Source organism: Phocoena sinus, chromosome 16 (genome assembly GCF_008692025.1).
Source record: "Phocoena sinus isolate mPhoSin1 chromosome 16, mPhoSin1.pri, whole genome shotgun sequence".
Classification (NCBI taxonomy): Eukaryota; Metazoa; Chordata; class Mammalia; order Artiodactyla; family Phocoenidae; genus Phocoena; species Phocoena sinus.
This window is the reverse complement of record NC_045778.1, coordinates 34,142,197-34,168,300: the sequence shown is the minus strand read 5'-3', so window position 1 is coordinate 34,168,300 and position 26,104 is coordinate 34,142,197. Positions and strand designations below refer to the sequence as shown.

The window sequence follows — 26,104 nt, the reverse complement described above, 5'->3', positions numbered from 1 at the left end:
TCCCCACAGTTGGTGCTAAGAGTTCATTCCTTCAAGGAGTACTGAACTGAACCAAGTCGTTAATCCCTTTTATGAACAGCCAGATCACGCCAAACCACAAAATCTTTCTCTCTCAACTTCTACTGGCATTCCTGTTTCGGAGTCATTCTGCATTGCTGGGAAATCAGTCCAATTCAACCTGTATGAAGTACGTAACTGGGTGGGGCTAGGTTGTGGAAGATTCTCTGAATCATCAGATACCAGTTCCTACAGGACAATGAACTATTAGAAACGGAAAACAAATCATCAAAAAATACCATTATTTCTTCAATTCTAAGATGCCATTGATTTAAAGATACGCTGTTTAGTTTGGTGGAAAAGAATCATGAAATGGAGCACACATTTCAGAAATGAAGTCTGAAAAATACTGCATTTTAGAACAGGTAGCACGATTAATGAGCTAATAAAGACATGACATCCTTCCTAGGAGATCAGATGATGTTTCAGAAAATGAGAAATGGATTTTTTTTTTTTTTTGCCTAAAGCCCATCAATTTGCAGGTCTCCACTCTTCCCTTGAGTGATGTGAGGAAAAAAAACCCCGGTGGTATGTTAACAGTAGCCAGAGAAATAGTGATTTTTCTTCTGTTATCACTTAAGACCTATTATTTTAACTTATATTCACATTTTATATTGAAGTCTTCACTGTCTTAGCAAAATCAGAAAAAGTGCTATAATAAAATGCTGTCATTAAAAAAAAATAAACCAAAAAACCCCCCTTTATTTTCTAGATAAGCCTTTGCCTGATACCACTGTTGAAATTATATCATTTTGTGTTGTGTGTATATCATCCCAACATAAGGATATAAACTTTGTGTGCTAAAACGTGACTGACAACAACAGGACCAGTAAGATTTCACTCTAAGATCACACTGTACAGGGGCTAAGGTAGAGAAGGGAACACACCGAAGTTTCATAGATCTTTCTTAGGAAAAAAACCCTTCAAAACCAGCCAGCAACAGCAGCTAAACGTGTACTAAGTGCCTGCACATTTCACCTTAACCCTATGAGGTAGGTTCTGCTATCATCTTCATCTTACAGATAAGGAAATGGGCACAGAGAGGTTAAGTAATTTGCCAAAGGTCACGTAAGGAATAAGTGGAAGAGCTGGGGTTCAGATAAATGCAGTCTAGCTGTTAAGGACAATAGTTATATAGTTATAATCATACCATACTCTATATACTACATCAGTAAGGGAATAAGTTGCTTTCTTGAACAAATCTCCTATTCAATGATATGCATATGGTTCAGCTGGAAAAATTACAGACCAATCACCATCTGCCTAGAACCATTATTATTTCAGAAATAGGCATCCTATGTAACTTGAGGTGGGGAGAATAGTTATTTATGGATTACTGTAGTAAATATTTGTCAAAACACCAACTATCTCAATAATCATACACTTATTTCATTCATAAGAACTTCCAAAAATAACTCTTCTGTATCAAAAAACTTATAAATGGCACAAGGGAGTTAAATAATGGCCTATGGAGGAAAGGAGGAGAATTCTGCTAGGGGAAACTCTAGTGAAGCATTTTCTCCATTACATTTTTGATTGATATAGTTCATGAAAGAAGCCTCGCTTTGCCTTCTTCTTTTTAAAAATAAATTTATTTATTTAATTAATTTATTTTTGGCTGCGTTGGGTCTTCGTTGCTGTGCGCGGGCTTTCTCTAGTTGCAGCGAGCGGGGGCCACTCTTCGTCGAGGTGCACAGGCTTCTCATTGCGGTGGCTTCTCTTGTTGCAGAGCATGGGCTCTAGGCACACGGGCTCAGTAGTTGTGGCTCGCGGGCTCTAGAGCGCAGGCTCAGTAGCTGTGGTGCACGGGCTTAGTTGCTCCGCGGCATGTGGGATCTTCCCAGACCAGGGCCCGAACCCGTGTCCCCTGCATTGGCAGGCGGATTCCTAACCACTGCATCACCAGGGAAGCCCTGCCTCCCTTTTTTTAGTGACTCCTCTGAGAGGGAATGCAAGAAACTAAATCTGAGGGGGAAAACTGCTTTCATAATCTCAAGTGTAAACCACGAATAGGCTTTTCTGATATAAAAGTTAAAGCCTGAAGAGATAAGAAAGGCAAGCATTTATTCCTTTAAACATTTCAATAAATTTGCAAAAATATTCAGCAACTATGCACATATTGTTTGTATACTTAAAATGCAATAATTTTCCTGCTTCGAGTATTTTTTTCCTGAGTGTTTTAAGGATGTTTTGTTCTACTAGACGATTCAGAAGTAAGACTTACACACACACATAATATATGTAACAGGAATTCTCCACATGATTAGCATTATGGACTCTCCTAACAGTGTCAAACAATGAGAAGCGAAACATGATCACATCCACATCGTAAGGAGAGCCGGGAGAATCACCTATGTCTTTGTCTTCTGCTCAGTGCTTCTGATAAGTTCAGCAGATGTACAGCCATGACTTGTTTCCAAACATCCAGACCCCCTCACTGGCTCACCACAATTACATGAGTGCTAAGTTCTAAGTATTCAAAGAAAGACTGCAGGCGTCGCTTTACTTCTCTCTGGTCCCTTTACCAAACCCCTACATCACTTATGACATTACTTGTTAATATTTTGCAATCCAAAATGAAAAATGCAGGTACACAAGTTTGCTAAATTTCACTTAACCAAATAAATTTAAAAATAGATAAAATACTTAAATTCCTGCAACACAAAACTTGGTTTTCATATTCATTTGAACATTTTAGAATTACTCAAACACAATTGAAAATGTGTGTGCTATTTGGAAGAGAACTACTGAATTTATTCTCCAGAAGAAAAAGCAGACCTGAAGCATCACATTACTGGAACACCTGAAACATGTTGACAAGTTCTTATCTTCTAAACTTTAACGAAAGCTGCTTGCACAAACTATTTAAAGAATATCTGCCCCTATTAAACAAGCTAGATATTTGATGTATTAAGGAAGTCAGAAGCTGAGTCACTTCATTTCTTTCTGTTGCCTCCAGTTGCTAGAATACTGGCAACTCGCATAAATATGTTTAATGTATCCATGTAGATTCCCAGCATCCTAGAAAAGAAATTATGCCTGTTAAATATGATGTAATTCTTGTAACAATGACAAAAACTATTTCTTAATGTAGGAGAGAAGAAAGCACAACACTGATTATTTGTCCCAGGTATGTGAAATGGAAATTTTAAAAAAGTCGCCAACTAAGGAAGTCCTAGACTAGAAAACTATCAAGATTTTTCTTTTGGCAGATTAATCTTTTAAGTGTTAAAGGGCAGTTTTAAAAATCACTATATTCTGATACTCTACTATGAGTACAGTATCTTGCTTTAAAAAAAAAAAAGAAATGGGTGATAGACAATGAAATAATCAAAATAAAAACCAAAGAAACACCTTCACAGAAATGTGTCAGACACAAGTCTGGCATTTTAAAATATAACACACTCCCTCAATGCCTCCCCTCATTACCCCCCAAAAACCTGCTACAAATCTGTAAGCATTATAGCAATGTTTAAAAAAATCATTACATTAAGTTTTAAAGAAATAAAAATAAATTACTTTAAAAAATGTGATAGACACCATGAAACTCAACAAAATTACTTAAATAAAATAACCTACTTTGGTGGAGAGGCCAAGGAAAGGAAAAAGCATTATTATACACCACTTAACATCAGCTACAGTTGAATATCTCCAAAATGGAATTTTCAATTTTTAATAAAAAATTAAAAATTGAAGTGTTTCTAATTTTTAATAAAATAGGCTTTTCTATTAAAAATTTCAATTATGTACACTTTCCAAATATAACACTTGACTAATACATCTTTTCTTCAGTTTTAAAGTCTGTTAAATATAAATTACACACACACACACACGCAAAATTAACTGACCAACAAAAGCACTATAAGGCTAATTAACAAAATAGGTAAAATACTCTGAATCAATTGAATATATACCTAATTATTACAGTTAGTTGCAATATAATCAAATGTTCTGTGTATACATAGCTTACTAAGGAAAGAGAACAGACCAAATAATAACAGAAATAAAATAGTAAAATTCAACAAAGTCATTGTTGCAGGTTGAACTCAAAAGATTTGTTCAAGTCCTAATCTGTGGTACCTGTGAATGTGACCTTACTTGGGAATAGGGTCTTTGCGATTATAATTAAGATGTGAGTTAAGAAGAGGTAATACTGGAGAAGGGTGAGCCTTAATTCAATATGGCATCATCATAAGAGACAGAGATACAGGGAGAACATCATATGAGGACAGGAGTAAAGATCAGAGTGATATATCTACAAGCCAAGGAATGCCAAGGATGGTTGGCCATGACAAGAAGCCAGGAGAGAGGCATGGAGTAGATTCTCCCCTAGGGCCCTCAGAAGGTACCAACCCTGACAATACCTTGATTTCAGACTTCTGGACTCTGGAACTATGAGAGAATAAATTTCTGTTGTTTTAAATCAGCCAATTTATATAATTTGTTATAGCTGTCCTTGCAAACTAACACAGTCATAAAACAAAATAGGCCAAAGCAACACAAATGTCCTTATGCAACAAAGAAAAGACATTAAAGGCTACTTACGAATTGATGGGATCATATTTTTGAACTCCATACACTGGTACTACTTCTGCACGCTTGATTACTTTCTGTGTATCATACAGAAGAAACATGCTGAAAAGAACTAATCCACCATAAATTGCCACCGAGTACAGAGTGGCGCCAGCCACAGTGGTAGGTGGAAGAAACATAGATCCTGAAATCAAAATGGGAAAAAAAAGTTTTTCTGGGAAAAAGGATTTTTCTGTAACTGGATTTATAATCAGCATCACTTAAAAAATTTTTCTTCTTTGGCATGTTGCACAGATAAGGAAACATCCGAGTATGTGCTCTAATTTTACATACATTCAGTTCAAAACCCATTATACTCATTCTTGCAATGGGTCACTTGCCCACATTATAGGAAAGTTCCCGCATCAGAGCAATTTTCATGTTCTCCAGACCAACTTTCCCATTTTACATGTATTTGGTAAAACCAATAATAATGGTTTGCCATGATGCCAAATGAGCAAATCCAGTCAAGTTACTATATACGTTTTAACCAACCTTTAAAAATGACACTTACTAAATTCTCTCCATTAGGATACCTGAGTATGTCAGATGATTTTAGGACATCATGAACCAAGAACCAAGCATCAAAGCACAGCGGCTTACCTAGTGAGGACACAAAGACGACACCCAGGCCCACGCCCAGGGGTGCTCCCATGTTCAAAAACTTCTCACTGGGTGCACACATGGCCACAGTGGAGAGGCCTCCCACAACACCAGCTGTGTACCATGCAGCTCTGATGAGAAGAGGCCCCCCTAATATCGTCAGAGGAGCCACCACTGCACCCATCACACCTGGAGAAAGAGTAAGCAGGCAGTTAAATATTTACTAAATAAGAACCAAAAGGAAAATGCTTCTTCTAACTAACATGCCATCTGAACATATTATAGCTTATAGTTAAACAATATGATTACAAAAAGTCTTCTCCTTATTTAGGTGACACTATCCCCAAAACCCCACAACTAAAACTTGTACCTACCCAAATTCTAAATCACAACTAACACGATTCCTAGTCAATCAGTCAAAACTCACAGAAGTATAAACATTAATCTAGAGTTTTAGTAACTATGTCAAATTCAGTGTAGTTCATTATTTGGATCTGAGTCTACCAATAGTCTTTATAACAATATTCACATTTGGAAGAACTGAGATGAAAGGCTTAAATTAACTGAAGGTCAAATCTACTGTGCTGAAAGAGAACACAGTAAAAGGAAAGAGTAAGTATATGATGCTAATCTTAAAGTAGGAACTTCATGGACAGATGCTGCTGTTACCTTGTGTAATAGGGAATGTAATCACAGCTTGGAAAAAGCAATTTTAGTTGTTAGATATTTATAAACATGTCCACCCCAAGTATAGTAACAATAATTTCATTAGCAAAGGTAAATAGAAAGCTTTTATTTAAAAAAAACAGATCTTAGATAAGGTATTCTTTCTTATTGAGTAGAGCAAGCTATACCCTTTTCTTTCTTTTTTTTGGCAGTACCATGTGGCTTGTGAGATCTTAGTTCCCCAACCAAGGATCGAACCTGGGCCCCCTGCAGTGGAAGCATAGAGTCCTAACAGTCAGGGAATTCTCAACTATACCCTTTTCTTAAACATTAAATGTGCATAGTTGAACTCATGGAATAAGCACAGAGCTACCTTCACATGAAATTTTAATACCAGTGTGTCTCTTGAGACTAACATTTCTAGATCAAGTAATAGGGTATATTTTATCACATGATGATGAAAAATTAAAAAATTTTTTGCTCTAGGAAAGATATTGGATAGAAATTCGTCTGTATGACATTTCTATCAGAATTCCTATCAGTTTTGCAACTGACAGCAAAATTTTAAGAAAAACTTTCAAGGAGATTATTGAGATTTTTTCCAATGATACTGATAAAAATCTTAAATGGCAATAGATGTTTGCTGCTTAAGGACAAATCAATTACAAAACTAATAAGAATAGCTCAACATTATCATTGTGAATGAAAACAGCCCTTCAGGAAATTAGTACATCCACTGGGGAAAACAAGTATGAAAGTTCCTCAAAAAAACAAACACAACTATCACATGATCCAGCAATCCCAATTCTGGGTTTATAAGCAAAGGAACTGAAATCAGGACATGAAAACAACCCAAGTGTTTGTCAATGGATGGATGGATAAAGAAGATGCGGTATATATAAATAATGGAATATTATTCACTCAAAAAAGAATGAAATGTTGCACTTCTTGACAATACAGATGGATCTTGAGGGCATTACGCTAAGTGAAATAAGTTGGACAGAGAGAGACAAATATCATATGATCTCACTTATACGTGGAATCTAAAAAAGTCAAACAGAGAAACACAGAGCATAGTGGTGGTTACTAGGGGCTGGGGGGAGACGAAAATGTGGAGATACCTGTCAAGGGGTACAAGCTTCCAGTTATGATTAACAAGTTTGAGGACCTAATGTACATCATGATTACAGCTAATAATACCGCATCATAAATGCTGCTAAGAGAGTAGACCTTAAATGTTCTCATCATAAAAAAGATACGGTAAATACGAAATGAAGGTTAGCTAATGCTATGGCAGTAATCATTTTGTAATATATAAATGTGTCAAATCAACATGTTGTATGCCTTAAACTTATACAATATCATGTATCAGTTATATCTCAATAAAGCAGGGGAAAAACACAGAAGAAACTAGCTTTAAGCGAGCGTTTCAGTAATTCTTGCACAGTATCACTTAGGCCTGATTGAGACTGCAGCTGTGTCCACAAGGTATTAAACATCTGTATGAAAAATGAAAATAGAATGCATTGGGATGTTTATCCTGGGTCAAAACCTGGCTTTGATGTCTCTTTGACTCTGTGAGTGGTTGCCCTTAGGTCATCCACTTTGGATTAAAGGGGTCTGAAACTCCATCATGCCAGTGAATGAAGAATTACACAGAGAGTTAGACTTTAAGAAATAACACTGGGGGCTTCCCTGGTGGCACAGTGGTTAAGAATCCACCTGCCAGTGCAGGAGACATGGGTTCAAGCCCTGGTCTGGGAAGATCCCATGTGCCGCGGAGCAACTAAGCCCGTGTGCCACAACTACTGAGCCTGAGCTCTAGAAGCCGCAAGCCACAACTACTGAGCCTGCGTGCCACAACTACTGAAGCCCATGTGCCTAGAGCCCATGCTCCGCAACAAGAGAAGCCACTGCAATGAGAAGCCCACACACCACAACGAAGAGTAGCCCCTACTGATTGCAACTAGAGAAACGCCTGCGCATAGCAACGAAGATCCAATGCAGCCAAAAATAAATAAATAATAAATTCATGGGGGAAAAAAAAAGAAAAAAAGAGAAATATAACATTGGGGGTGTCAGTCTTGACTTTGGCACTTCCTGCTGTGTGACTTCACCCAGCCTCAGCTTCCTCATCCATGAACACATGGACAGGCTAATGCCTGCACACACAGCTTCCCAAGATGTTTATGAAGAATAAAGCAAATTCTGAAAACAAATTAAAAAAAGAAAAAAATAGCATTCATACTGCGCGAGAAAGGGTTAACACAGCAGACCTAAGCCTACTTTGACAGAGACCTGCTTGCAAGGTTAGTCCTTGGCTGGCATCTGAGAACTTGGCATGGAACCATTCTCTAACCTTAGGGTTAGACTATTTATGCAAAAAATGAGTTATGCTGAATGCCTGCTTTCCTTTTGGGTGTCTGGATTTTGGTAGTTGCTAGGAGGGTCCCTAAATGATCAGCCCCCAATAAAAACCTTGGGCGCTGAGTCTCTAATGGGCTTCCCTGGGCAGAAACATTGTACATGTTACTGCACATTTCGCATTCTTGCTGTGTGACCTCAAAGGAAGGAGACAGCACTGAAAGCCTGTGTGTGGATTTCTCCACACTCTAGACTTTGCCTGTATCTTTCTCCCTTTCTGATCCTGTTGTGTATCCTTTCACTGTAATAAACCTTAGCTCTGAGTATAACTATATGCTGAGTCCTGTGACTCCATCTAACAAATTGCTGAATGAATGGGTGGTCTTGAGGACTGCCCTCCAACACACATAAAACACCCAGAACTGGGCTTCCCTGGTGGCACAGTGGTTGAGAGTCCACCTGCTGATGCAGGGGACACGGGTTCATGCCCCAGTCTGGGAAGATCCTACATGCCGCGGAGTGGCTAGGCCCATGAGCCATGGCCACTGGGCCTGCGCATCTGGAGCCCGTGCTCCGCAACAGGAGAGGCCACAACAGTGAGAGGCCCGCGTACCGCAAAAAAAAAAACAAAAAAAAAACACCCAGAACTTAAGTAATTTATATGTTACGATAATATCAGATAAGAAGAGGTTTTCTAAGCAACACAGGTAGAAAGGCTTACTTATTCTAGCTCGAATTAAAACTACATAGCTACTTTAATTCAATAAGTGGATCTACTATTTATCAGAGATAAAATAACACTGAGCCTGTTTATTCAAGGAAACAGTGTCTAAAATGGGAAACAGGTGTAGAACTCTATTTACTGGCAAAGACGCTGAATAATCCTTGAATATTATATGGCACTAAGAGGTATTAAATTTTAAAGCAAATGCACACACTACGTTTTAAGTAATTTTTTTCTTAAAAGCAGGTTACTGGTATTAGAAGAAAATATTGGGACCATCGCCCTCCCAACCACAAAAGTTCTGTCTTGTAAAGATCCATGGAAAATAGCTATGGTTGAATTACCTAAGACCTAATGGAAGAGAGGCCTGAAAACCAAGGTTGGGAAGTCATGCTCTCTCACATTCACCAAAACAAAGCCAGCACATGAAGAATACAAATGATGTATTTCACACTGGAAATTCATCATACTGGGTACCCCAAAACTAATTTCCATTTACTAACCCACGTTAAAAACATTTCAGTCTGTCTCCCTGGAATTTTCATGGAAATGCTTATAAAATTTGTCTTGGCTTGTGGTAGAGATCATGCATCTAAAGCATTTTTGTTTCTGTATCTGGTATTCTTTACTCAACCCAGAGGCAGAATACCCTGGGATACTTGCAATGGAAAACACTTTATGTAAACTTTAAAATATTTGTCTTTCCATAATTAAGGAAAATATTACACATACCTAAAGGAATATTAATACTGTTCTGCAATACCAGGGTTGGTCAGCCTCTGTCCTGCCCACAGTAACTTTGTGCCAAAAACTATCTACTGACCCAGCTAACCGCATCACACACAAAAGTGAATTTCCAAAGATCTTTTTGACTGCTTTCTTCTTCCCAATGCTCCACTGCAAAAACCTCTGCTCCTATTCTTTCACACATCTTACATCCTCCTTCTCTGGTAGAGACCCCCAGTTTCTTATTTTTCTAAAGATATACAACAAGAACAATTCTCAAGTGATGTGTATCAGATCTGAAATCCTCCTGGTATTAGACAAAATACATAAAAGGAAATCTCTGCATATATTAGACTGTCACCAGAGGCAAGTGTAATACTGGGGCTGTCTATGGTCTTAGTATCAGAATCATTAACTTTCCAGAGTGGAGATCTGGCAATAATACCAGGAATAAGTGCAGAAAACCATAAGTATTTAGCAGACACGAGGCTTAATTGAATTGTGTACATATCATTTACGACGGTGAAGAGCCATCAAAAAAGGCAGTATTTAAGATTAACAACAATTGTGAAACAGAACATACCAGAATGTAGTAACCAAGCAAGATGCTTTGGGCCTGGGCTCTGGTCATATGATATCGACTGGACCAGCATTCCAGCTCCAATCATGGCTGCAAAGGTTGCACCAATTGTCTGAAAGACATGTATTACTAAGAAAAATTGATCCTTATACAACAACAAAGTAGAAACTCACAGGTTCCAAGTCCAGTTAGTCCCTCCAATAAACCATGTTTAAAAAGATGAAGGATAATAAACAGAATCCTATATTTTTCTAGCACATTAAAAGGCCTTGTGCTTATTTCAGTTTGGTCAAATTAGCGAGAGCACCCCCTACTATCGTACATAAAGTTTTCCAGACAACTTTAAGTGAATGAGTAGAGCTCTGGCAGATAACATCATCTTTAAAAAATTTTATTCTTGTTAGACAAAGGTGTAACAAAACCCCTTTAAAAATCCCAGAATAATTATTTTTAATTATATTTATTTTGGTATAGCACAAGTAACATTAAAAAAGTTAGTCATGGGCTTCCCTGGTGGCGCAGTGGTTGAGGATCTGCCTGCCAATGCAGGGGACATGGGTTCGTGTCCTGGTCTGGGAGGATCCCAAATGCCGCGGAGCAACTGGGCCCGTGAGGCACAACTACTGAGCCTGCACGTCTGGAGCCTGTGCTCCGCAACAGGAGAGGCCGTGCTAGTGAGAGGCCCGCGCACCGCGATGAAGAGTGGCCCCCGCTCGCCGCAACTAGAGAGAGCCCTCGCACAGAAACGAAGACCCAACACAGCCAAAATTAAATAAATAAATTTATTAAAAAAAAAAAGTTAGTCATGATACACCAATTAGAATATATCTATATGTATGTATATATATATATATATATCACATTGTCTCAAATTCTATACTTGCTAAATGAAAACCTGAAAAAAAGAAGCACATGGAAAAGATGAGAAATAAGATTCTACATTTCTATCCTCCCAATTTTCTGGCTGAATTGGCCCTCATCCCCTTTCTTTGTCTATCTTCGATTTCCACTGTTATACATTTAAATATTCCTTGTGCATAACAAGGAAGAAATGTTTGTAATGAAAGATGATAATCAATCTTCAGGAAGTTTAAAGCAGAAATTGCAAACTTGCAGCCCTTGGGCAAGATCAGGCAGATGTTTTGTTTGGCCAACTATTCAAAAAACAATTGAGCGTGAACGCATTTAGTTGGAAGGCTTTCTCTAGATGCCAAAATCCCATGTGACATACCAGGCCTGCCTTACTTATCTGCATTATGTCTAACCCATGGGCATCTGAATGGTCAACCTCTGAGGTAAAGTACAGGTGAACATAACAGCTGTTTTTGCTGAGAATGTGAAAGCCTTCACTCATAACACAGAAAAGCACGCTGGGTTCTACTTCACCACCTTCCAATGGAGAAACAATTACTAAAAGCTACTTCATCTATCTCTGTGCAAAGCATTTTCAGGATATTTAACACAACTATATATTTTTCTTTTAAAGTCCTTCTTCATCCAGGTTCATTTTTTGCCTTTTACCTTCCCATACTCTACACTCCAGCTACACTGAACTGGTAGGCTGCAAACATGCCCCAGTTTCACACCTCTCTAATTTTGTTTATTGTGCCTAAAAATACCTCCTTCCTATCTGGTTGACATATTCAAGGATTACCTCTTTGCCTGAAAAGTTTTTCTGGTAAGGTACCCTGGCTGTAATAAGCAGTGTCAGATGTCTCTACTCTGTTCCAAAAGCACTTGGTACAAACTTTGACATTATCTGTGTGTATGTCTGTCACCTCCCAAAGGCTTCTTCCTCTCTGTAGCACCTGTCTGGCTTTCTAAACTATTTTACTTAAGCAGCCCTAAAGGCAGGTGAGACTGATCTTATGCCCACAAGCACCTGAGAATATGGCCCAGGCACAAAACCTCCTTGAAGTCTTATTTTAGGGGCTAAACTCTTTTGTACATTTTAATCTTTCAAGTTTGCTTTATTACAAAAGCATTGCTTTAAATTGTTTACCTCTGATTAAAACTGACATACCTGATGAGAATGCAACAAGTTGATTCTGTGCCTTCAATAACCTCTAGGCTAGGAGATTCATGACACCCATCTGAGAAGCAAGACCCTAATACTGAAGTGTCTAAATGGCTACACAACTGCAAATGGTTCTCCTTTTGGAAAGTACAGAAGAGTGGAAACATTACAGATTTGGAAGTCATAGGGATTTGGGTTGCCCATGGGAAGAATCAGTGGGAATTTGCTGTGGGAAGTGTGTGTTATATAAACTTTCCCATCTCCCATTCCCTTCCAGTCTCATACTCGTTGCTCTAGTTTGCATTACCATCATTTCAGACCTTGAAAAGGCACAGCTGGTACACCTGCTTCCCGTCTCTTCCACATTAGCTCTTAAAGCTCAAATACAAATCATACTTTTGCTGTTCTAGTATCTGCAATGGCCTCTAACCGCTTAGGTGCTCTCCTCAGCTCGGCAATCAAACACACCCTTTCTAACTGTGTCTTCTTCACACTCCAGACCTCAAACACTTGAACTTCAAACACTTGAATGGGATTATAGTCACTTGTAATGACTGCCTCCTCTCCTTTGCCCAAGCTGTTTTTTTTTTTCACAAAACTTGACTACCCTGTCCTCTCCTACTAAAATAAAAAAATGCTAGTAAAACAACAAATGCTCAAGAAACTCTCACTGAATATAAAACCTTATATAGGGTCAAGAAAAGTTCAGAATAGTGCCAGCACTATTCTACTCCTAGTAGTATAGAGTGCTTGGGTTTTTGTGACAGCTATTCTCCACTGACCTCTAAGATGGATTTTTTTTTAACATCTTTATTGGAGTATAATTGCTTTACAATGGTGTTAGTTGCTGCTGTATAACAAAGTGAATCAGTTATACATATATATATATCCCCATATCTCTTCCCTCTTGCATCTCCCTCCCATCCTCCCTATCCCACCCCTCTAGGTGGTCACAAAGCCCCGAGCTGATCTCCCTGTGCTATGCGGCTGCTTCCCACTAGCTATCTGTTTTACGTTTGGTTGTGTATATATGTCCATGCCACGCTCTCACTTCGTCCCAGCTTACCGTTCCCCGTCCCCGTTCATTCTCTGCGTCTGCGTCTTTATTCCTGTCCTGCCCCTAAGTTCTTCAGAACCTTTTTTTTTTTAGATTCCATATATGTGTTAGCATACGGTATTTCTTTTTCTCTTTCTGACTTACTTCACTCTGTATGACAGACTCTAGGTCCATCCACCTCACTACAAATAACTCAATTTCGTTTCTTTTTATGGCTAATATTCCATTGTATATATGTGCCACATAAGATGGATTTTCATCTGCCTTATTTTTTAGTAAATTACTACAAAATAGAGCTGTTTGATATCTGCTGCTAGATAAGCAGAATGTTCCTGTAAGTTTGGGTTCCAACATCTTTGCTGCTACTAAAATACATATTCAACAACGAATAATAGCTGACTTGCCTAAGAAGGTATTTCCTACTTTGTTTCAGCTACACTAATAATTCATATATTACCTGAACAAAGATTTGTTTAATATAGTAAGGTATTCTTTCCATTTAATCCCCTCCTCCGATAGTTTTCATTTAATCTTTTGCTATTTAGTGGGAAAGGAAAACGAAAACAAGCTAACTTACCACCCAAGAGCCTCTCATCATGAAGTTCATGAGGGCAGGAGTTCTATTCACTGCCAGGGCAGACAAAGCTGTTATGCCAATACTTCCTGCTAAGTACATATAGGTGGTATGAATTCTATCCTTCACATACTGAGGCCAAATTCTGTAAGAAACACAGTTAATTTATAGAATTATGAATGTGAATTTTGGTTGAATCATTTACTAGGTGGGAGATCTTGAGAAATATCACTTTAATGCTCTAAATCTTATTCCAGTATCATGGAAATAATGATGCATGTTGGAGTTACCATAAAAAATTAAGTAATATAAAACATATAAGCACTTGGCACATATACAAAACAACACATTTGCTTCTTGCTTAAACATATATAACCTTGGTAAAAGATTTTTATTTATTGTTTGAATAAATATATGCCAAGGAAATGAGAGATTCTATTTTTATTCATGTGTATTTCCACACAGTTGGAACACTGGACACAAAATATTCCAAAAGTGGTGAAAGATAAGGATGAGAAGAAAACTGGAACCTTTAAGGCGCGAATTGTTTGAGAACAATTTACTTACACGGCTTTTTCAAGAGCTCCAATCTCATTAGACATTCCCAAGCCATAGTAGCACAAAGCTCCAAGACCAACAGCAGCCCCTCCAGCAATAAACCATCTTCCCATCTGATCAACTGCAGAACACAGGAGGAAATGCAAGTTAATACTGCTGTCTTGACTAAAATGATTAGACTTAATTAATCTTTAAGTTCACTCTAACAAAATTTGCGGAGGTGGTGTATCTGTAGGGGTACTTCTGTGATATATGTTATTTTATTCATAAGAGATGTGTGTTCTCGTGACACTCTTAGAAAATAAAGATGAGAAAAACATGTTAACATCACATGTTATATTTAATATTGTGTCTAAAGTGCTATTAACAAAGATGATGCTTTACATGGAGTCAAGAAAAAAATGAACCAAAGAAAAATGTAATTAGTGTTTATGCAGCAGGATCAAGGGAGAGGGTGCTCCTGTTTTTAGAGTACCGAGAGGAAATAATTTATCAACTCTTAACTGGATGGAGGTATTCACAAAGAGCATCTTGCTCCCCTTAGTCAAAGCTTGTTCCCTAAGAATGTTACTACACTGTTGCTATGATTCATATAATTTGGTTTCTAGGGCCAATTGACCAACAGAAATGCCCTGAGGGATGCCAACTAGGGCTCTCTCCCATTTTAAAATACAGATGGTCCCCAACTTAAGATTTTTAAAAAACCACATGCATTCAAGTAGAAACTGTACTTTGAATTTTTAATTTTGATCTTTTCCTGGGCTACTGTCATGCAGTACGATACTCCCTTGTGATGCTGGGCAGCGGCACCCAGTCAGCCAGTTGATCATGAGGGTTAACAGCCGATACACATGTAACCATTCTGTACTCACCCAACAATTCTATTTTCCACTTTCAGGATTCAATAAATCACAGGAAGGATTCAACACTTAATTATAAAATAAGCTTAGTGTTAGATAATTTTGCCCAACTGTAGGCTAATGTTAAGTATTCTGAACACACTTAAGGTAGGCTAGGCTAAGCTATGATATTTGGTAAGTTATGTATATTAAATATATTTTGAACTTCAGGACATCTTCAACTTATGATGGGTTTATCAGGACATAACTCCATTTTAAGTCAGGGAAGATGGGTATTGACCTTTTGATTTTGGGTAGATTACCAATCTAGATTCTGAACTTGCAAAGCTGAAATCCAAACTGTGAACCAAACTGACGCCATTAGGGTATTGCTTCCTGAGAGGCCCTAAATGGGCAGCCAGTCAAGATGACCCCTCTTGAACAACTAGCTTTTTATTAACATCTATGTTTTGGTGATTTACTCTTGACCTGACACATATACAAATATTATGTTTGAAGTAAGATTCTACATGACTTCAAATGAACTTGAATAACAGATTATAACTTTCAGATCATGGCGCATTAACTAATAATCCTTAAAAAAAATGGTGAAAGTAAAATTTTTTTCTGGAAGAAACGTGACTGGGGACCACTGAGCTCAGTGTGAAGTACCAACCTTGTCAGGGTCATCAGATACCTGAGGATGACTGCCCTTCTTCTCACAAAATGCACATATGTACAAGTTTGCATATACTTTAAGGATGCTGTTCATGGACCTTTTTTTAAAACACGAGTTTACTAAAGGCTGCCACCTACTTTTAAATATTTTTTCCAATGATGGCTCCAAAGCTGCCTCCTTGAGTTCTTGGCTAGTTTTCCCACGCCGAATTCCAAGTCTTGTCTTGGTGGCATATTCCTGAAACACATGGAAACAAAGACACACACCACCCACACCAAAAGAATGTTAACAACAAAATAGAACAGAGGATCTCATCACCCTAGAAAACTCTGTATAATGTAACTTGGTACTTTCTATGTATGTAAATCATACATACTTCACTATGAAAGTATGTTAGCCAATCTAAAAAATTAAATGTAGACCCTACCTGTGCTCTATCTTCAAAGTGATTCACTAATTCATTACAACCTAACTTCTTAGTTCAGGTTTCAGAACTGTTTATTTCAGAAACTACAAATTTTATTTATATCTCTAGAATTATCATATTTTAAACACTAACTTTTAAAAGATATGCATTAAGTATTAGCTGCATTTTTTCATCTGGGAAATGGGCTCAATCCTTCCTTTAACACAAAGCCAAAGGGACGGATGACTACTACCTCTATTTTAGCTCTTTTCAACAGTGGAACAGTTAATTTAAGAGAAAAAAGTTGTCTCTTCTAGCTTCTGTATATTTCCTTATCTACCTCACATTTCAAAATTTATACTCCTAATTTGAATGCTAGAGCAGAAATCTACTACAAAAGGAAATGGGTTTCTCTCTAACTTGACAGATTTTGTTTTACCATTCTCTAAACAAGAGCTGAAATGACATGTTTAGTAACTTATTAATAAGTTACTGGCCGAATGGTAATATTCTTAAGCTTTTGACAATAGGCTCCACGATCTCTCTGTTGTACCATACAGCTCTCAATCCTTCACAGATTACTCTAAATTCTCTGAATGAGAAATTCCAAGAGCTGTAAGTAAAGGAGAAGTTACAGGAGTTCTTTTTCATATATGATAAGGATGGAACAGAACACTAATAGGGAGAAAGAGCTGATTTGGTACATTTTCAGGGCTGTTTCAGTAAATCACTAATGGTCGAATAGGGAGCTTCACAATCTGTCAAAAAAATGGTCCCAGGAGCATACAGAGAGACAGACAATATAAAAATATTCAGATTATCTTTACCCTGCTGGGTGGTAAGAGCCACTGATTTTTCGTGATGGAATTCTTCACAGCAGGGGAGGCCTTGGTGAGAGCTGGGTGGAAAACCCTGGAAGGTAGTGTCCGGAGACACACAAGTCTTGCGGCCAGCATGGTGGTGCACCAGGTTTACCAAGCAGATCTGAAATGCTAGTTAGAGACAGAGACAAAAAATCACCCATTAACCAACCCACCGGCTCTGAGAAAGAACCAATCATCTCTTAGGAGAAAAGGTGAAATAAAGTGACCTTTTAAAGTGATAATGATGAATACTCTGCTTGTCCCTTGTTAGTTCAAGAAATCCATCCCACAGAACTGGTTTGGGCTGGACCACCAAAATGGGTTTAAATCCCAATCGGAAAAATAACAAGAGGAATGACTTTTATGTGTCCAATACAGAGTGGATTTAATATCTTAAGAGAATTAAGGGGTGTGTGATGGATTTTATACATGTGGTTTTGGCTGAAGATTTATACCAGCATTCAGTGGGAAAATTTTAAAAAGGGCTAAGAATAACTCTGAGCAGAGGAAAAATGTCATCCAAGAAGTGATTAACTCTTCAAGGTCATACTACATTGCAAGGTTATAAAACATCAGTGGAAACCAAGCATGCCAAGTATTACTTCCCTTCAAAATATGATGTAAAAGTATTCAAGGTATTGAAACCACCTGGGATGTATCTTAAAAATGTAGATTCCTAGGTCTAACTTCGGTCCTAAGGATTTAACCCCTAGGAATAGGGCACAGTAATATGTATTTTAACTCGCACCCCAAAAGCTAAGAATCTTTGCTTTTAAATACCTGAGTGTACTTCCAATTCTGTCACGGGATCTGCGAGGGGTGTACAAAACTGACGCCTATTCTCTGGAAAAATACCGAATCATTCTAGCACTTTCGTGGCATTACATCATCTCAGCCTAAAGGTGCTGTGCCTCTCAGACCTCAACACACCTACTGAGGAGCACCAGCTCAGAGTGGCCTCCACAGTGGGAATTTTACTTCTATCACAGGCTAAAAGTGGCCTCATGCGAATGTTTGATCACTGAGACTCAGGGGCCTTAACTACAAAATGGGTACTATTACCGACCCCGTACACTTTCCTGTGCAACGATGAGCTCGGGTGCCTGGTCCCCCGAGAAAGTTCAGCTAGATCACAAGACTCGGATGAGAGTCCGGCAGCAAAAACCCCAGCCTCCCGAAGTCAACGCACGACTCTACAGCACACCAGCCGCAGGCACCCCCTTATCTACCACAGCGGCGCCTGGGCGGCCCGGCCGCGGGGATGATTCAGCACCTCGCTGCCCAAGGAGAAGCAGGCAGAGAGAGCGGGCCCCGGCCCGCCTACCCCAGGCCCCGAAGTCGCCGTCCCATCCACCCGATCACCTGCAGGACGGCCCTGACGCGCCGCCAGCCCGTGACGCAGCCCGCAGCGCCGCCGCCTCCAGTCCTCCCCACACGCACGCAGCGGCCCAACGGGGCCGGTGTCAGTAGTAAGGTGGATCGTGGTGCCTCACGGCCCGCGGAAGCCTTACCTCAGTCCCTGGTCAACTCAAGCGCGCAGTTTCCCTTCCGGGCCGGCGAAACGCAACGACCACCACCTCTCGCGTCCTCTGCCCACCTCTTACTGATTGTGAGCGCAGTCTCTTTAGCTCGCTGCGTGACGCAACATCCGGAGAAGTCACAAACACTACAGACAGCCAGTCATGAGCGTAGGCCTAACGGAAGGGCGGGTAGTAGGAAGGAGGGGTTCCGAGCTGTAGGGGCGGGGCCAGTAGAGGATTGTTGGGAGCCTCTCAGTAAACGTCCATCGTGGGTGTGGGCAGAGAAGGCATTTCTGCCATTTTAGCTCTGGGTAGCGGAGCTTACCTTCGTTTTTCTCTCAACAGTTTCACTTGCAGCAGTTAAAAGATTATTTTAAAATTGAAAGAGGATAGTATGAGAATTAAAAATTATTCCTTCGTCCCGTTTCTTTCCTCTTGTCAAGAATTTATTTCCAGATAGTGTGCCAAATTGGCAGTTTCAGACCGGAGCCAACGGGTTTCTTGCGGCAGATGTGAAATCTACAAAACGGTCTGAGTTACACGAGGTCGGAGAGCCGCCTGGCCGGATTTTAGGAGTTGTTTCATTGCTTTGTGACCTCCCCATGACACATTCTCAAGGTTCAGTGAATACTAGTATAATAGGTTGGTACAACAGGCTCTGCCTCTTACCCAGGGTTGTTTTGAGAACTATTCGTATGCATGTAATTTGTAAGTTGAAAAACCATTTCTTGGCTACGTGAGGAAGATTTTCCCCTCCTATCATTCTCATTTACCCGTTAAACAAATATTTACTGAGGCTCACTTTGTACCAAATTCTGTACTAGGGATACATACAAATAAAAGACATATTGTACCATTGTTTTGGCAAAACAAACTCCTTGCCCTTATGGCGTTTACTTTCTGGTGGAGACAAGAAAATAGACAAAATGTTTGTTAGTGATAAGTACTAAGAAGAAAAATAAATCTGCGTAAAACCCTAGACGGGCGCTATTTCGATAAGGTGATTAATAACATGTAAAATTCATGAACCTAATCGCCTAAGCTATTGTTAATTTTGATTTACGATAATCCTCTAACCATGTAAATCTTGACAAACAAAAAGGTTTGCGTTTTATGTGGGTAATAAAACAGCTTGGCAGCACACAGGTCTTATTCACTCTGAAAATGGCAGGAAAACACTGGAGAAATCTGTCGCCTGAGATAGTGAACAGATCGAGCATGATCAATTTAATCTTACTTTAGATCTTCACCCAATTTAATCAGCTAGCAAATAAGCTCTCTGTTTAGTTCCCTTAGTGCTATTTTCCCCCTAGAGCTTCTGTTACCAGCAAAGAGAAGGCATTCACAACACAGTACCTGAATAAATGAAATACCTTTTTAAGTCTAAGTGAATTGCTTCAAGATTATTGATTAAAATTTATTATCTTCAAAAAGAAGAAACATTTCTGATTTCATGTTTTCTTTTCTTACCTATGGGGCTAGTGTTGTTTACACAGCTGTTAAATGTTTTGAGGCAGGAGAGTTACCTTGTCACATCCTTGGGAAGATATGCTTATAGTGTGGAGGGCGGAGAGGTTTCATTGACTTTGAAACCAATTGGGAATTTACTGCAATTGTTTAAGCAAAAAGTGATGAAGGCTGGAATTAAGACAGAGGGACAGAGAAGGGGTGTATGACAGAGATAAACGACTAAGGAGGAATTTACAGGTTTTAATGACTGATGACTATCACTGATAAGGAAGAGGGAGGCACCCAGGATAGTCCCTCTGTTCTGAATTGAGTGAAACTGGGTGGATAATTGCACCATTAATTTCGAGATAGATTACAGGATGAGGTACAAATGTGGGGGAAGTAGATAAAACTCAGTATGAAGTGTTAAATTGTAAGTTCTCTGCTTCTAAGACCTTGGAGCATAGGACAGATCAGATAAAAAGTCATGAATCACAAATCCTAATGCTGTATATACACTACAAGTTTTATTAAAGGCTGCTGAGTGGTTTCTTATCCTCCACTTGCTGGGTAAGTGGAGAGTGGGTTAGAGAGGAGAAAAATCAGACTCGAGGACTAAAAATATTTTATTTCTTTTTAGTTAAAATAAATACCCTCGCCCTGTCTTACTGAAACGGAGCAGGACGCTGAAGGGCCCTTCTGGGTGCAAAAGCCTTTCCAGGTCCCTCATTTCTTATTTGCAGGATAAAGGCTTCAGCCTCCTAGATCTTCCCTGAGCTCCAAAGAGCAGATTCAAACAGTTGCCAACAGGGAAGTGGGGGAATGCAGAAACAAGGGAGGAGCAGTGAAGAAACAATAATGCAGCCTTGGGGCAGGTTCCTGGTTCCTTCTCATGGAATGTACATAATATCTTTTAAGTTCTTCTGCAGGAACAAAATCTCCCACCCATGTGGAGGATGGTAACTTCAGGCTGAGCGCTTGGTTCCTGGGGCATCGCCCTGTTGCCTCACCACCACCCAATCAGAAGAAATTCACACACCCTGCAGCCCTCCCCGCAAATTTTGCCCATTAAAAACTTCTCCCTAAAAACCATTGGGAGTTTGGGGTTTTTCAGCATAAACCACCCATTCTTGCTTGGCCCTGCAATAAACCTTTCTCTGCTTCAAACAAATTTTGGTCTGTTTGGCCTTACTGTCCATTGGGCACATGAACTTAGGTTCAGTAACACTACTAGACTTTTCCATCAGGAGATGTGGTATGGCTGAAAGAGAGTTGAAAAGGGAGTTTGTGACCTTTATTCTCTGCCTTCCCCAACGGAGTCTTATGTGGTCACCGTGTTTCCCAACAAAGGTGCTCTTCTCTGCAAGTTTGGTGACATTTCTGAACACAGGGAACCAACTTCTCAAATAGTGTTTAAGTGGCAGAAAACAAAGCAGGTATGAAGGAGTCAAGATCTTCCTCACCCTGTTTTCTCTTGGTCTTAAATTTTGCTATGTCAGAGAGTCCTAGAATCCCTGAGGCCTGGATAAACCCAAGACTGTAGCTGTGAGCATGCGCCAGCTTGTTTGTACCCTTCGAGACACTGCTCAGTAGTGAAGGGGACACCAGAAATATGCATGGGCAAGACACCCAGGTGGGCATCAACAGACCACCGTGGCGTGTTCTATATGACAGAGCCAGCATCTGACTCTGGGTGAGAGACAAAACTGTGCCAACCTCAACAGTTAAATCCTTCCAGTAACTGGAGGAAAATGAAGCCATGGGTGAGAAGGGGGCTGCTCCCTTGGAGATCTGCTGAAGGCATCTACCCGGGAGCTGGTACATGGAAGTAGGACGGAGGGATAGAAAAGAGGCCACACCTTTTTCCTCTTGTTTAACATGGATGTTTCTTCTTCTTTCTTTCTTTCTTTTTTTTTTTATAGTAGTGCTGCTCTTTATTTATTTGTTAAATTAAAAAAATTTAATATATTTTATTTTAATCTATTTTTTTAAAAATTAAAAAATTGTATACAATTTTTAAAGATTACTTTCCATTTGCAGCTATTACAAAATACTGGCTATATTCCCCATGTTGTACAATACATCCTTGAGCCCATCTTACCCCAATAGTTTGTACCTCCCACTCTCCTACCCCTATATATTGTCCCTCCCCACCCCCACTGGTAACCAATAGTTTGCTCTCTATATCTGTGAGTCAGCTTCTTTTTTGCTATATTCATTAGTTATAAGTTTTAGATTCCACATGTAAGTGATATCATACAGTATTTGTCTTTCTCCATTTGACTTATTTCACTTAGCATAATGCCTGCCACATCCATCTATGTTGCTGCATATGGCAAAATTTCATTATTTTTCATGACTGAGTAGTATTCCTTTGTGTATATTTATATATCACAACTTGTTTATCCATTCATCTGTTGATGGACACTTAGGTCACTTCCATACCTTGGCAATTGTAAGTAATGCTGCTATGAATATGAACAGTGGAGTGCATGTGTCTTTTTGAATTAGTGTTTTTTTTTTTTTGATACCTACCAGGAGTGGAATTGCTGGGTCATATGGTAGTTCTATTTTTAGTTTTTTGAGGAACCTCCATACTGTTTTTCACAGTGGCTGCACCAATTTCCATTCCCACCACAGTGTATGAGGGTTCCCTTTTCTCCACATCCTTGCCAACATCTGTTATTTGTGTTCTTTTTTTAAAAAACAAATTAATTAATTAATTTGTTTGTTTATTTATTTATTTTATTTTTGGCTGTGTTGGGTCTTTGTTGCCGTGCGCAGGCTTTACTCTAGTTGCGGTGAGGGGGGCTACTCTTCATTGGGGTGCGTGGGCTTCTCATTGCAGTGGCTTCTTTTGTTGCAGAGCATGGGCTGTAGGTGCGTGGGCTTCAGTAGTTGTGGCACGCGGGCTCAGTAATTGTGGCTTGCGGGCTTAGTTTTTCCACATCATGTGGGATCTTCCCAGACCAGGGCTCGAACCCATGTCCCTTGCACTGGCAGGCAGATTCTTAACCACTGTGCCATCAGGGAAGCCCTTGTGTTCTTTTTAATGATAGCATTCTGACAGGTGTGAGGTGATATCTCTTTATGGTTTTGATTTTGCATTTCCCTGATGAATAGCAACGTTGAGCATCTTTTCAGGTGCCTGTTGGCCATCTGCATTTCCTCTTTGGAAAAATGGGAAAACTGGACAGCTACATGTAAAAGAATGAAATTAGAACATTCTCTGACATCATATACAAAAATAAACTCAAAATGGATTAAAGACCTAAATGTAAGACTGGATACTATAGAACTCCTAGAGGAAAACATAGGCAGAACACTCTTTGACATAAATCACAGTAATATTTTTTTGGATCCATCTCCTAAAGTAAAGGAAATAAAAGCAAAAATAAACAATTAAACTTTTTAATTTTTTTTTAAACTTTTAAATTTTTTAAAAAAGCTTTTGCACAGCAAAGGAAACCATTGACAAAAAAGAAAGACCACCTACTGAATGGGAGAAAATGTTTGCAAATGAGATGACCAATAAGGGATTAATATCCAACATATATAAACAGTTCATATAATGCAACATCAAAAAAAAAAACCAACCAAATTAAAAAATGGGCAGAAGAAATGAATAACGTGGATGTTTCTAATCCATATGGGGCCCAGCAGAGGAGAAAGTGCTTTGAACTTCTGGTGGAGGATGGTGATAAGTCCTAAATATGACTGGCAAATTGTCAGATTGTCCTGAGCTTGCCAGAATGGAATAAACTTAGCTATCTGCTTTAGGCTGACTGGGGGCTCAAAAGCAACATTGATGCCAGATTGAGAAAAAGTATAGCTTATTTTTGTATTCCTTTTATTGGCAGCTTTTCAATGTACACCACTCGCAGAGACGCAACCAAATACTGTACATATGTCAAAGGGCAAGTCCATTAATGGAATAGTAACTGTGAAGGGGCAGAACACTGGAGGAATCTTGAGAATCATCTCACACTTCCTGGTCAGATTGTAAGGAGTAAACTAAGACCCAGAAATGATAATAGCTTAAGAAAATCTAACAAGGTAATGGTGGATCTGGGTCTAGAACCTACATTCCCAATGAGGGTAAAAACTGGTTCTGGAGGGGTGAAAAAACTCTTTATACACAGGCAGACCTCGGAGATATCGTGGGTTTTGTTCTGGACCACTGCAATAAAGGGAATATCGCAATAAAGTGAGTCGCATAAATACTTTGATTTCCCAGTGCATATAAAAGTTATGTTTACACTATGCTGTACTCTATTAAGTGTGCAATAATAGCATTATGTCTGAAAAAAAAATGTACATACCTTAATTAAAAAATACTTTATTGCTAAAAAATACAGACCGTCACCTCATCTTCAGCGAGTCATAGTAGTAACATCAAAGAGCACTGATCACAGATCACCAAAACAAATATAATAATACTGAAAAAGTTTGAGATATTCTGAGAATTAAACAAAATGTGTCACAGAGACATGAAGTAAGCAAATGTTGTTGGAAAAAATGCCACCGACAGACTTGCTCACCGCAGGGTTGCCACAAACTTTCAATTTGTAAAAAATGCAGTAGCTGCAAAGTGCAACAAAGTGCAATAATATGAGGTATGCCTGGATATATATACATATATACATATATACATATATACATATATATATCTCACAGCTATACATTACATGCAGTACATGTGCCAGTATATCTGTGGCATTAAAATTTCATGGGGGAAGGCAATTATGGCTCCTTAGGGAAGCAGTCATGAAAAACTGGTTGAGAAACTTTGGTCTAGAATCTAGGACTCCTTTGACTCGTGGTGGTCCACTCTGGTAGCAGACCTGCTCAGCACAAAAATCTTAGTTTTCCATCTGTGATTCTATCAGTGAGATGTTATTTGAGGTAATTTTATGACCTCTTGATAAAAATTCCATATCTGTATTCTTTGTGTTCCAATATATTATTTCTAACTGCTTTGGGACATCTCCATCTAACTTGTCTAAAACCAAGTTATAGCTAAGGGTTGGTCCAGTGGATTACACGTAATAGATGTACTCCAGTATTCATTTCTCCCTGAGCCTTCAGATTCCTTTATAGTAGTGCTCTCCAAGTGTAGGGATTAATAGGTCCTAGGTCCTCGTGCCAGTAGCAATGGCATCACCCCTGAACTTGTTAGAAATGCAAATTCAAGGCCCTCCTCAACCTACTGGATCAGAATTTCTGGGTCTGGGGCCCAGGAAACTGTTCAACCAAATCTACAGGTGATATTTATGCATGTTAAAAATTAAAAATCACTTTTCAACAGTAGGCTAGAGAAATTTTGCCATCTCATAGTATAGGTTATTGTTTAGTCCAAGCTTCAGTTAACCAACTAGAAAGCTATAAAGACACTTCCACAAGCTCACACTAACACATTTAAATCCTGAATGCCAGGGAAGTGCATCCATATTGATAATCAAACCATACATTTTATTTTCTTTAATACCCTTACAGTCTACTTCCATAAATGCTCACCAGACTCCTGATCGTACCAATTGATGAGATCCTATTTCTCCTTGGTGTGTAATATGTCTCTCCGAGAACAGGCTTTGTATTTCTTCATCTGGGCTATGCTGAAATCTGACTTGATTTATTTAGATTTACAGGAATGGAGGGTGTGCTTGTAATAAAGCACAGAAACCCAGATATTTCAGTACTGGGCCACATGATCAGAAACCCAAAAATGTGGGGCCCACATGGATCTTAAAAAAAAAAGGCTAACAGTGGTGAAATAGTTTGTTATCTATTAGAATTATACCGTTTTAGCAATAATACAGAAAATAGGACAAAAATAGTTTAATAATAGCT

General features: G+C 39.0%; 1 protein-coding gene across 2 annotated transcripts; it reads right to left on the bottom strand.

Moving 5' to 3' along the window:
* Positions 1 to 2,099: 2,099 nt before the first annotated feature.
* Positions 2,100 to 18,947, bottom strand: GHITM (growth hormone inducible transmembrane protein). 2 transcript variants are annotated; one of them, XM_032608354.1, is made up of 9 exons: positions 18,797 to 18,947; positions 17,250 to 17,414; positions 16,154 to 16,253; positions 14,508 to 14,619; positions 13,944 to 14,085; positions 10,296 to 10,404; positions 5,233 to 5,421; positions 4,603 to 4,774; positions 2,100 to 3,078 (listed from the first exon to the last, which is right to left on the bottom strand). In XM_032608354.1, exons 2-9 carry the CDS (start codon positions 17,376 to 17,378, stop codon positions 2,994 to 2,996), a joined length of 1,038 nt encoding a protein of 345 aa, XP_032464245.1. In that variant the 5' UTR covers positions 17,379 to 17,414; positions 18,797 to 18,947; the 3' UTR covers positions 2,100 to 2,993. The 2 variants fall into 2 exon arrangements, with proteins under 2 accessions (XP_032464245.1, XP_032464246.1); XM_032608355.1 differs by having other exon boundaries at positions 18,648 to 18,806.
* Positions 18,948 to 26,104: the final 7,157 nt, after the last annotated feature.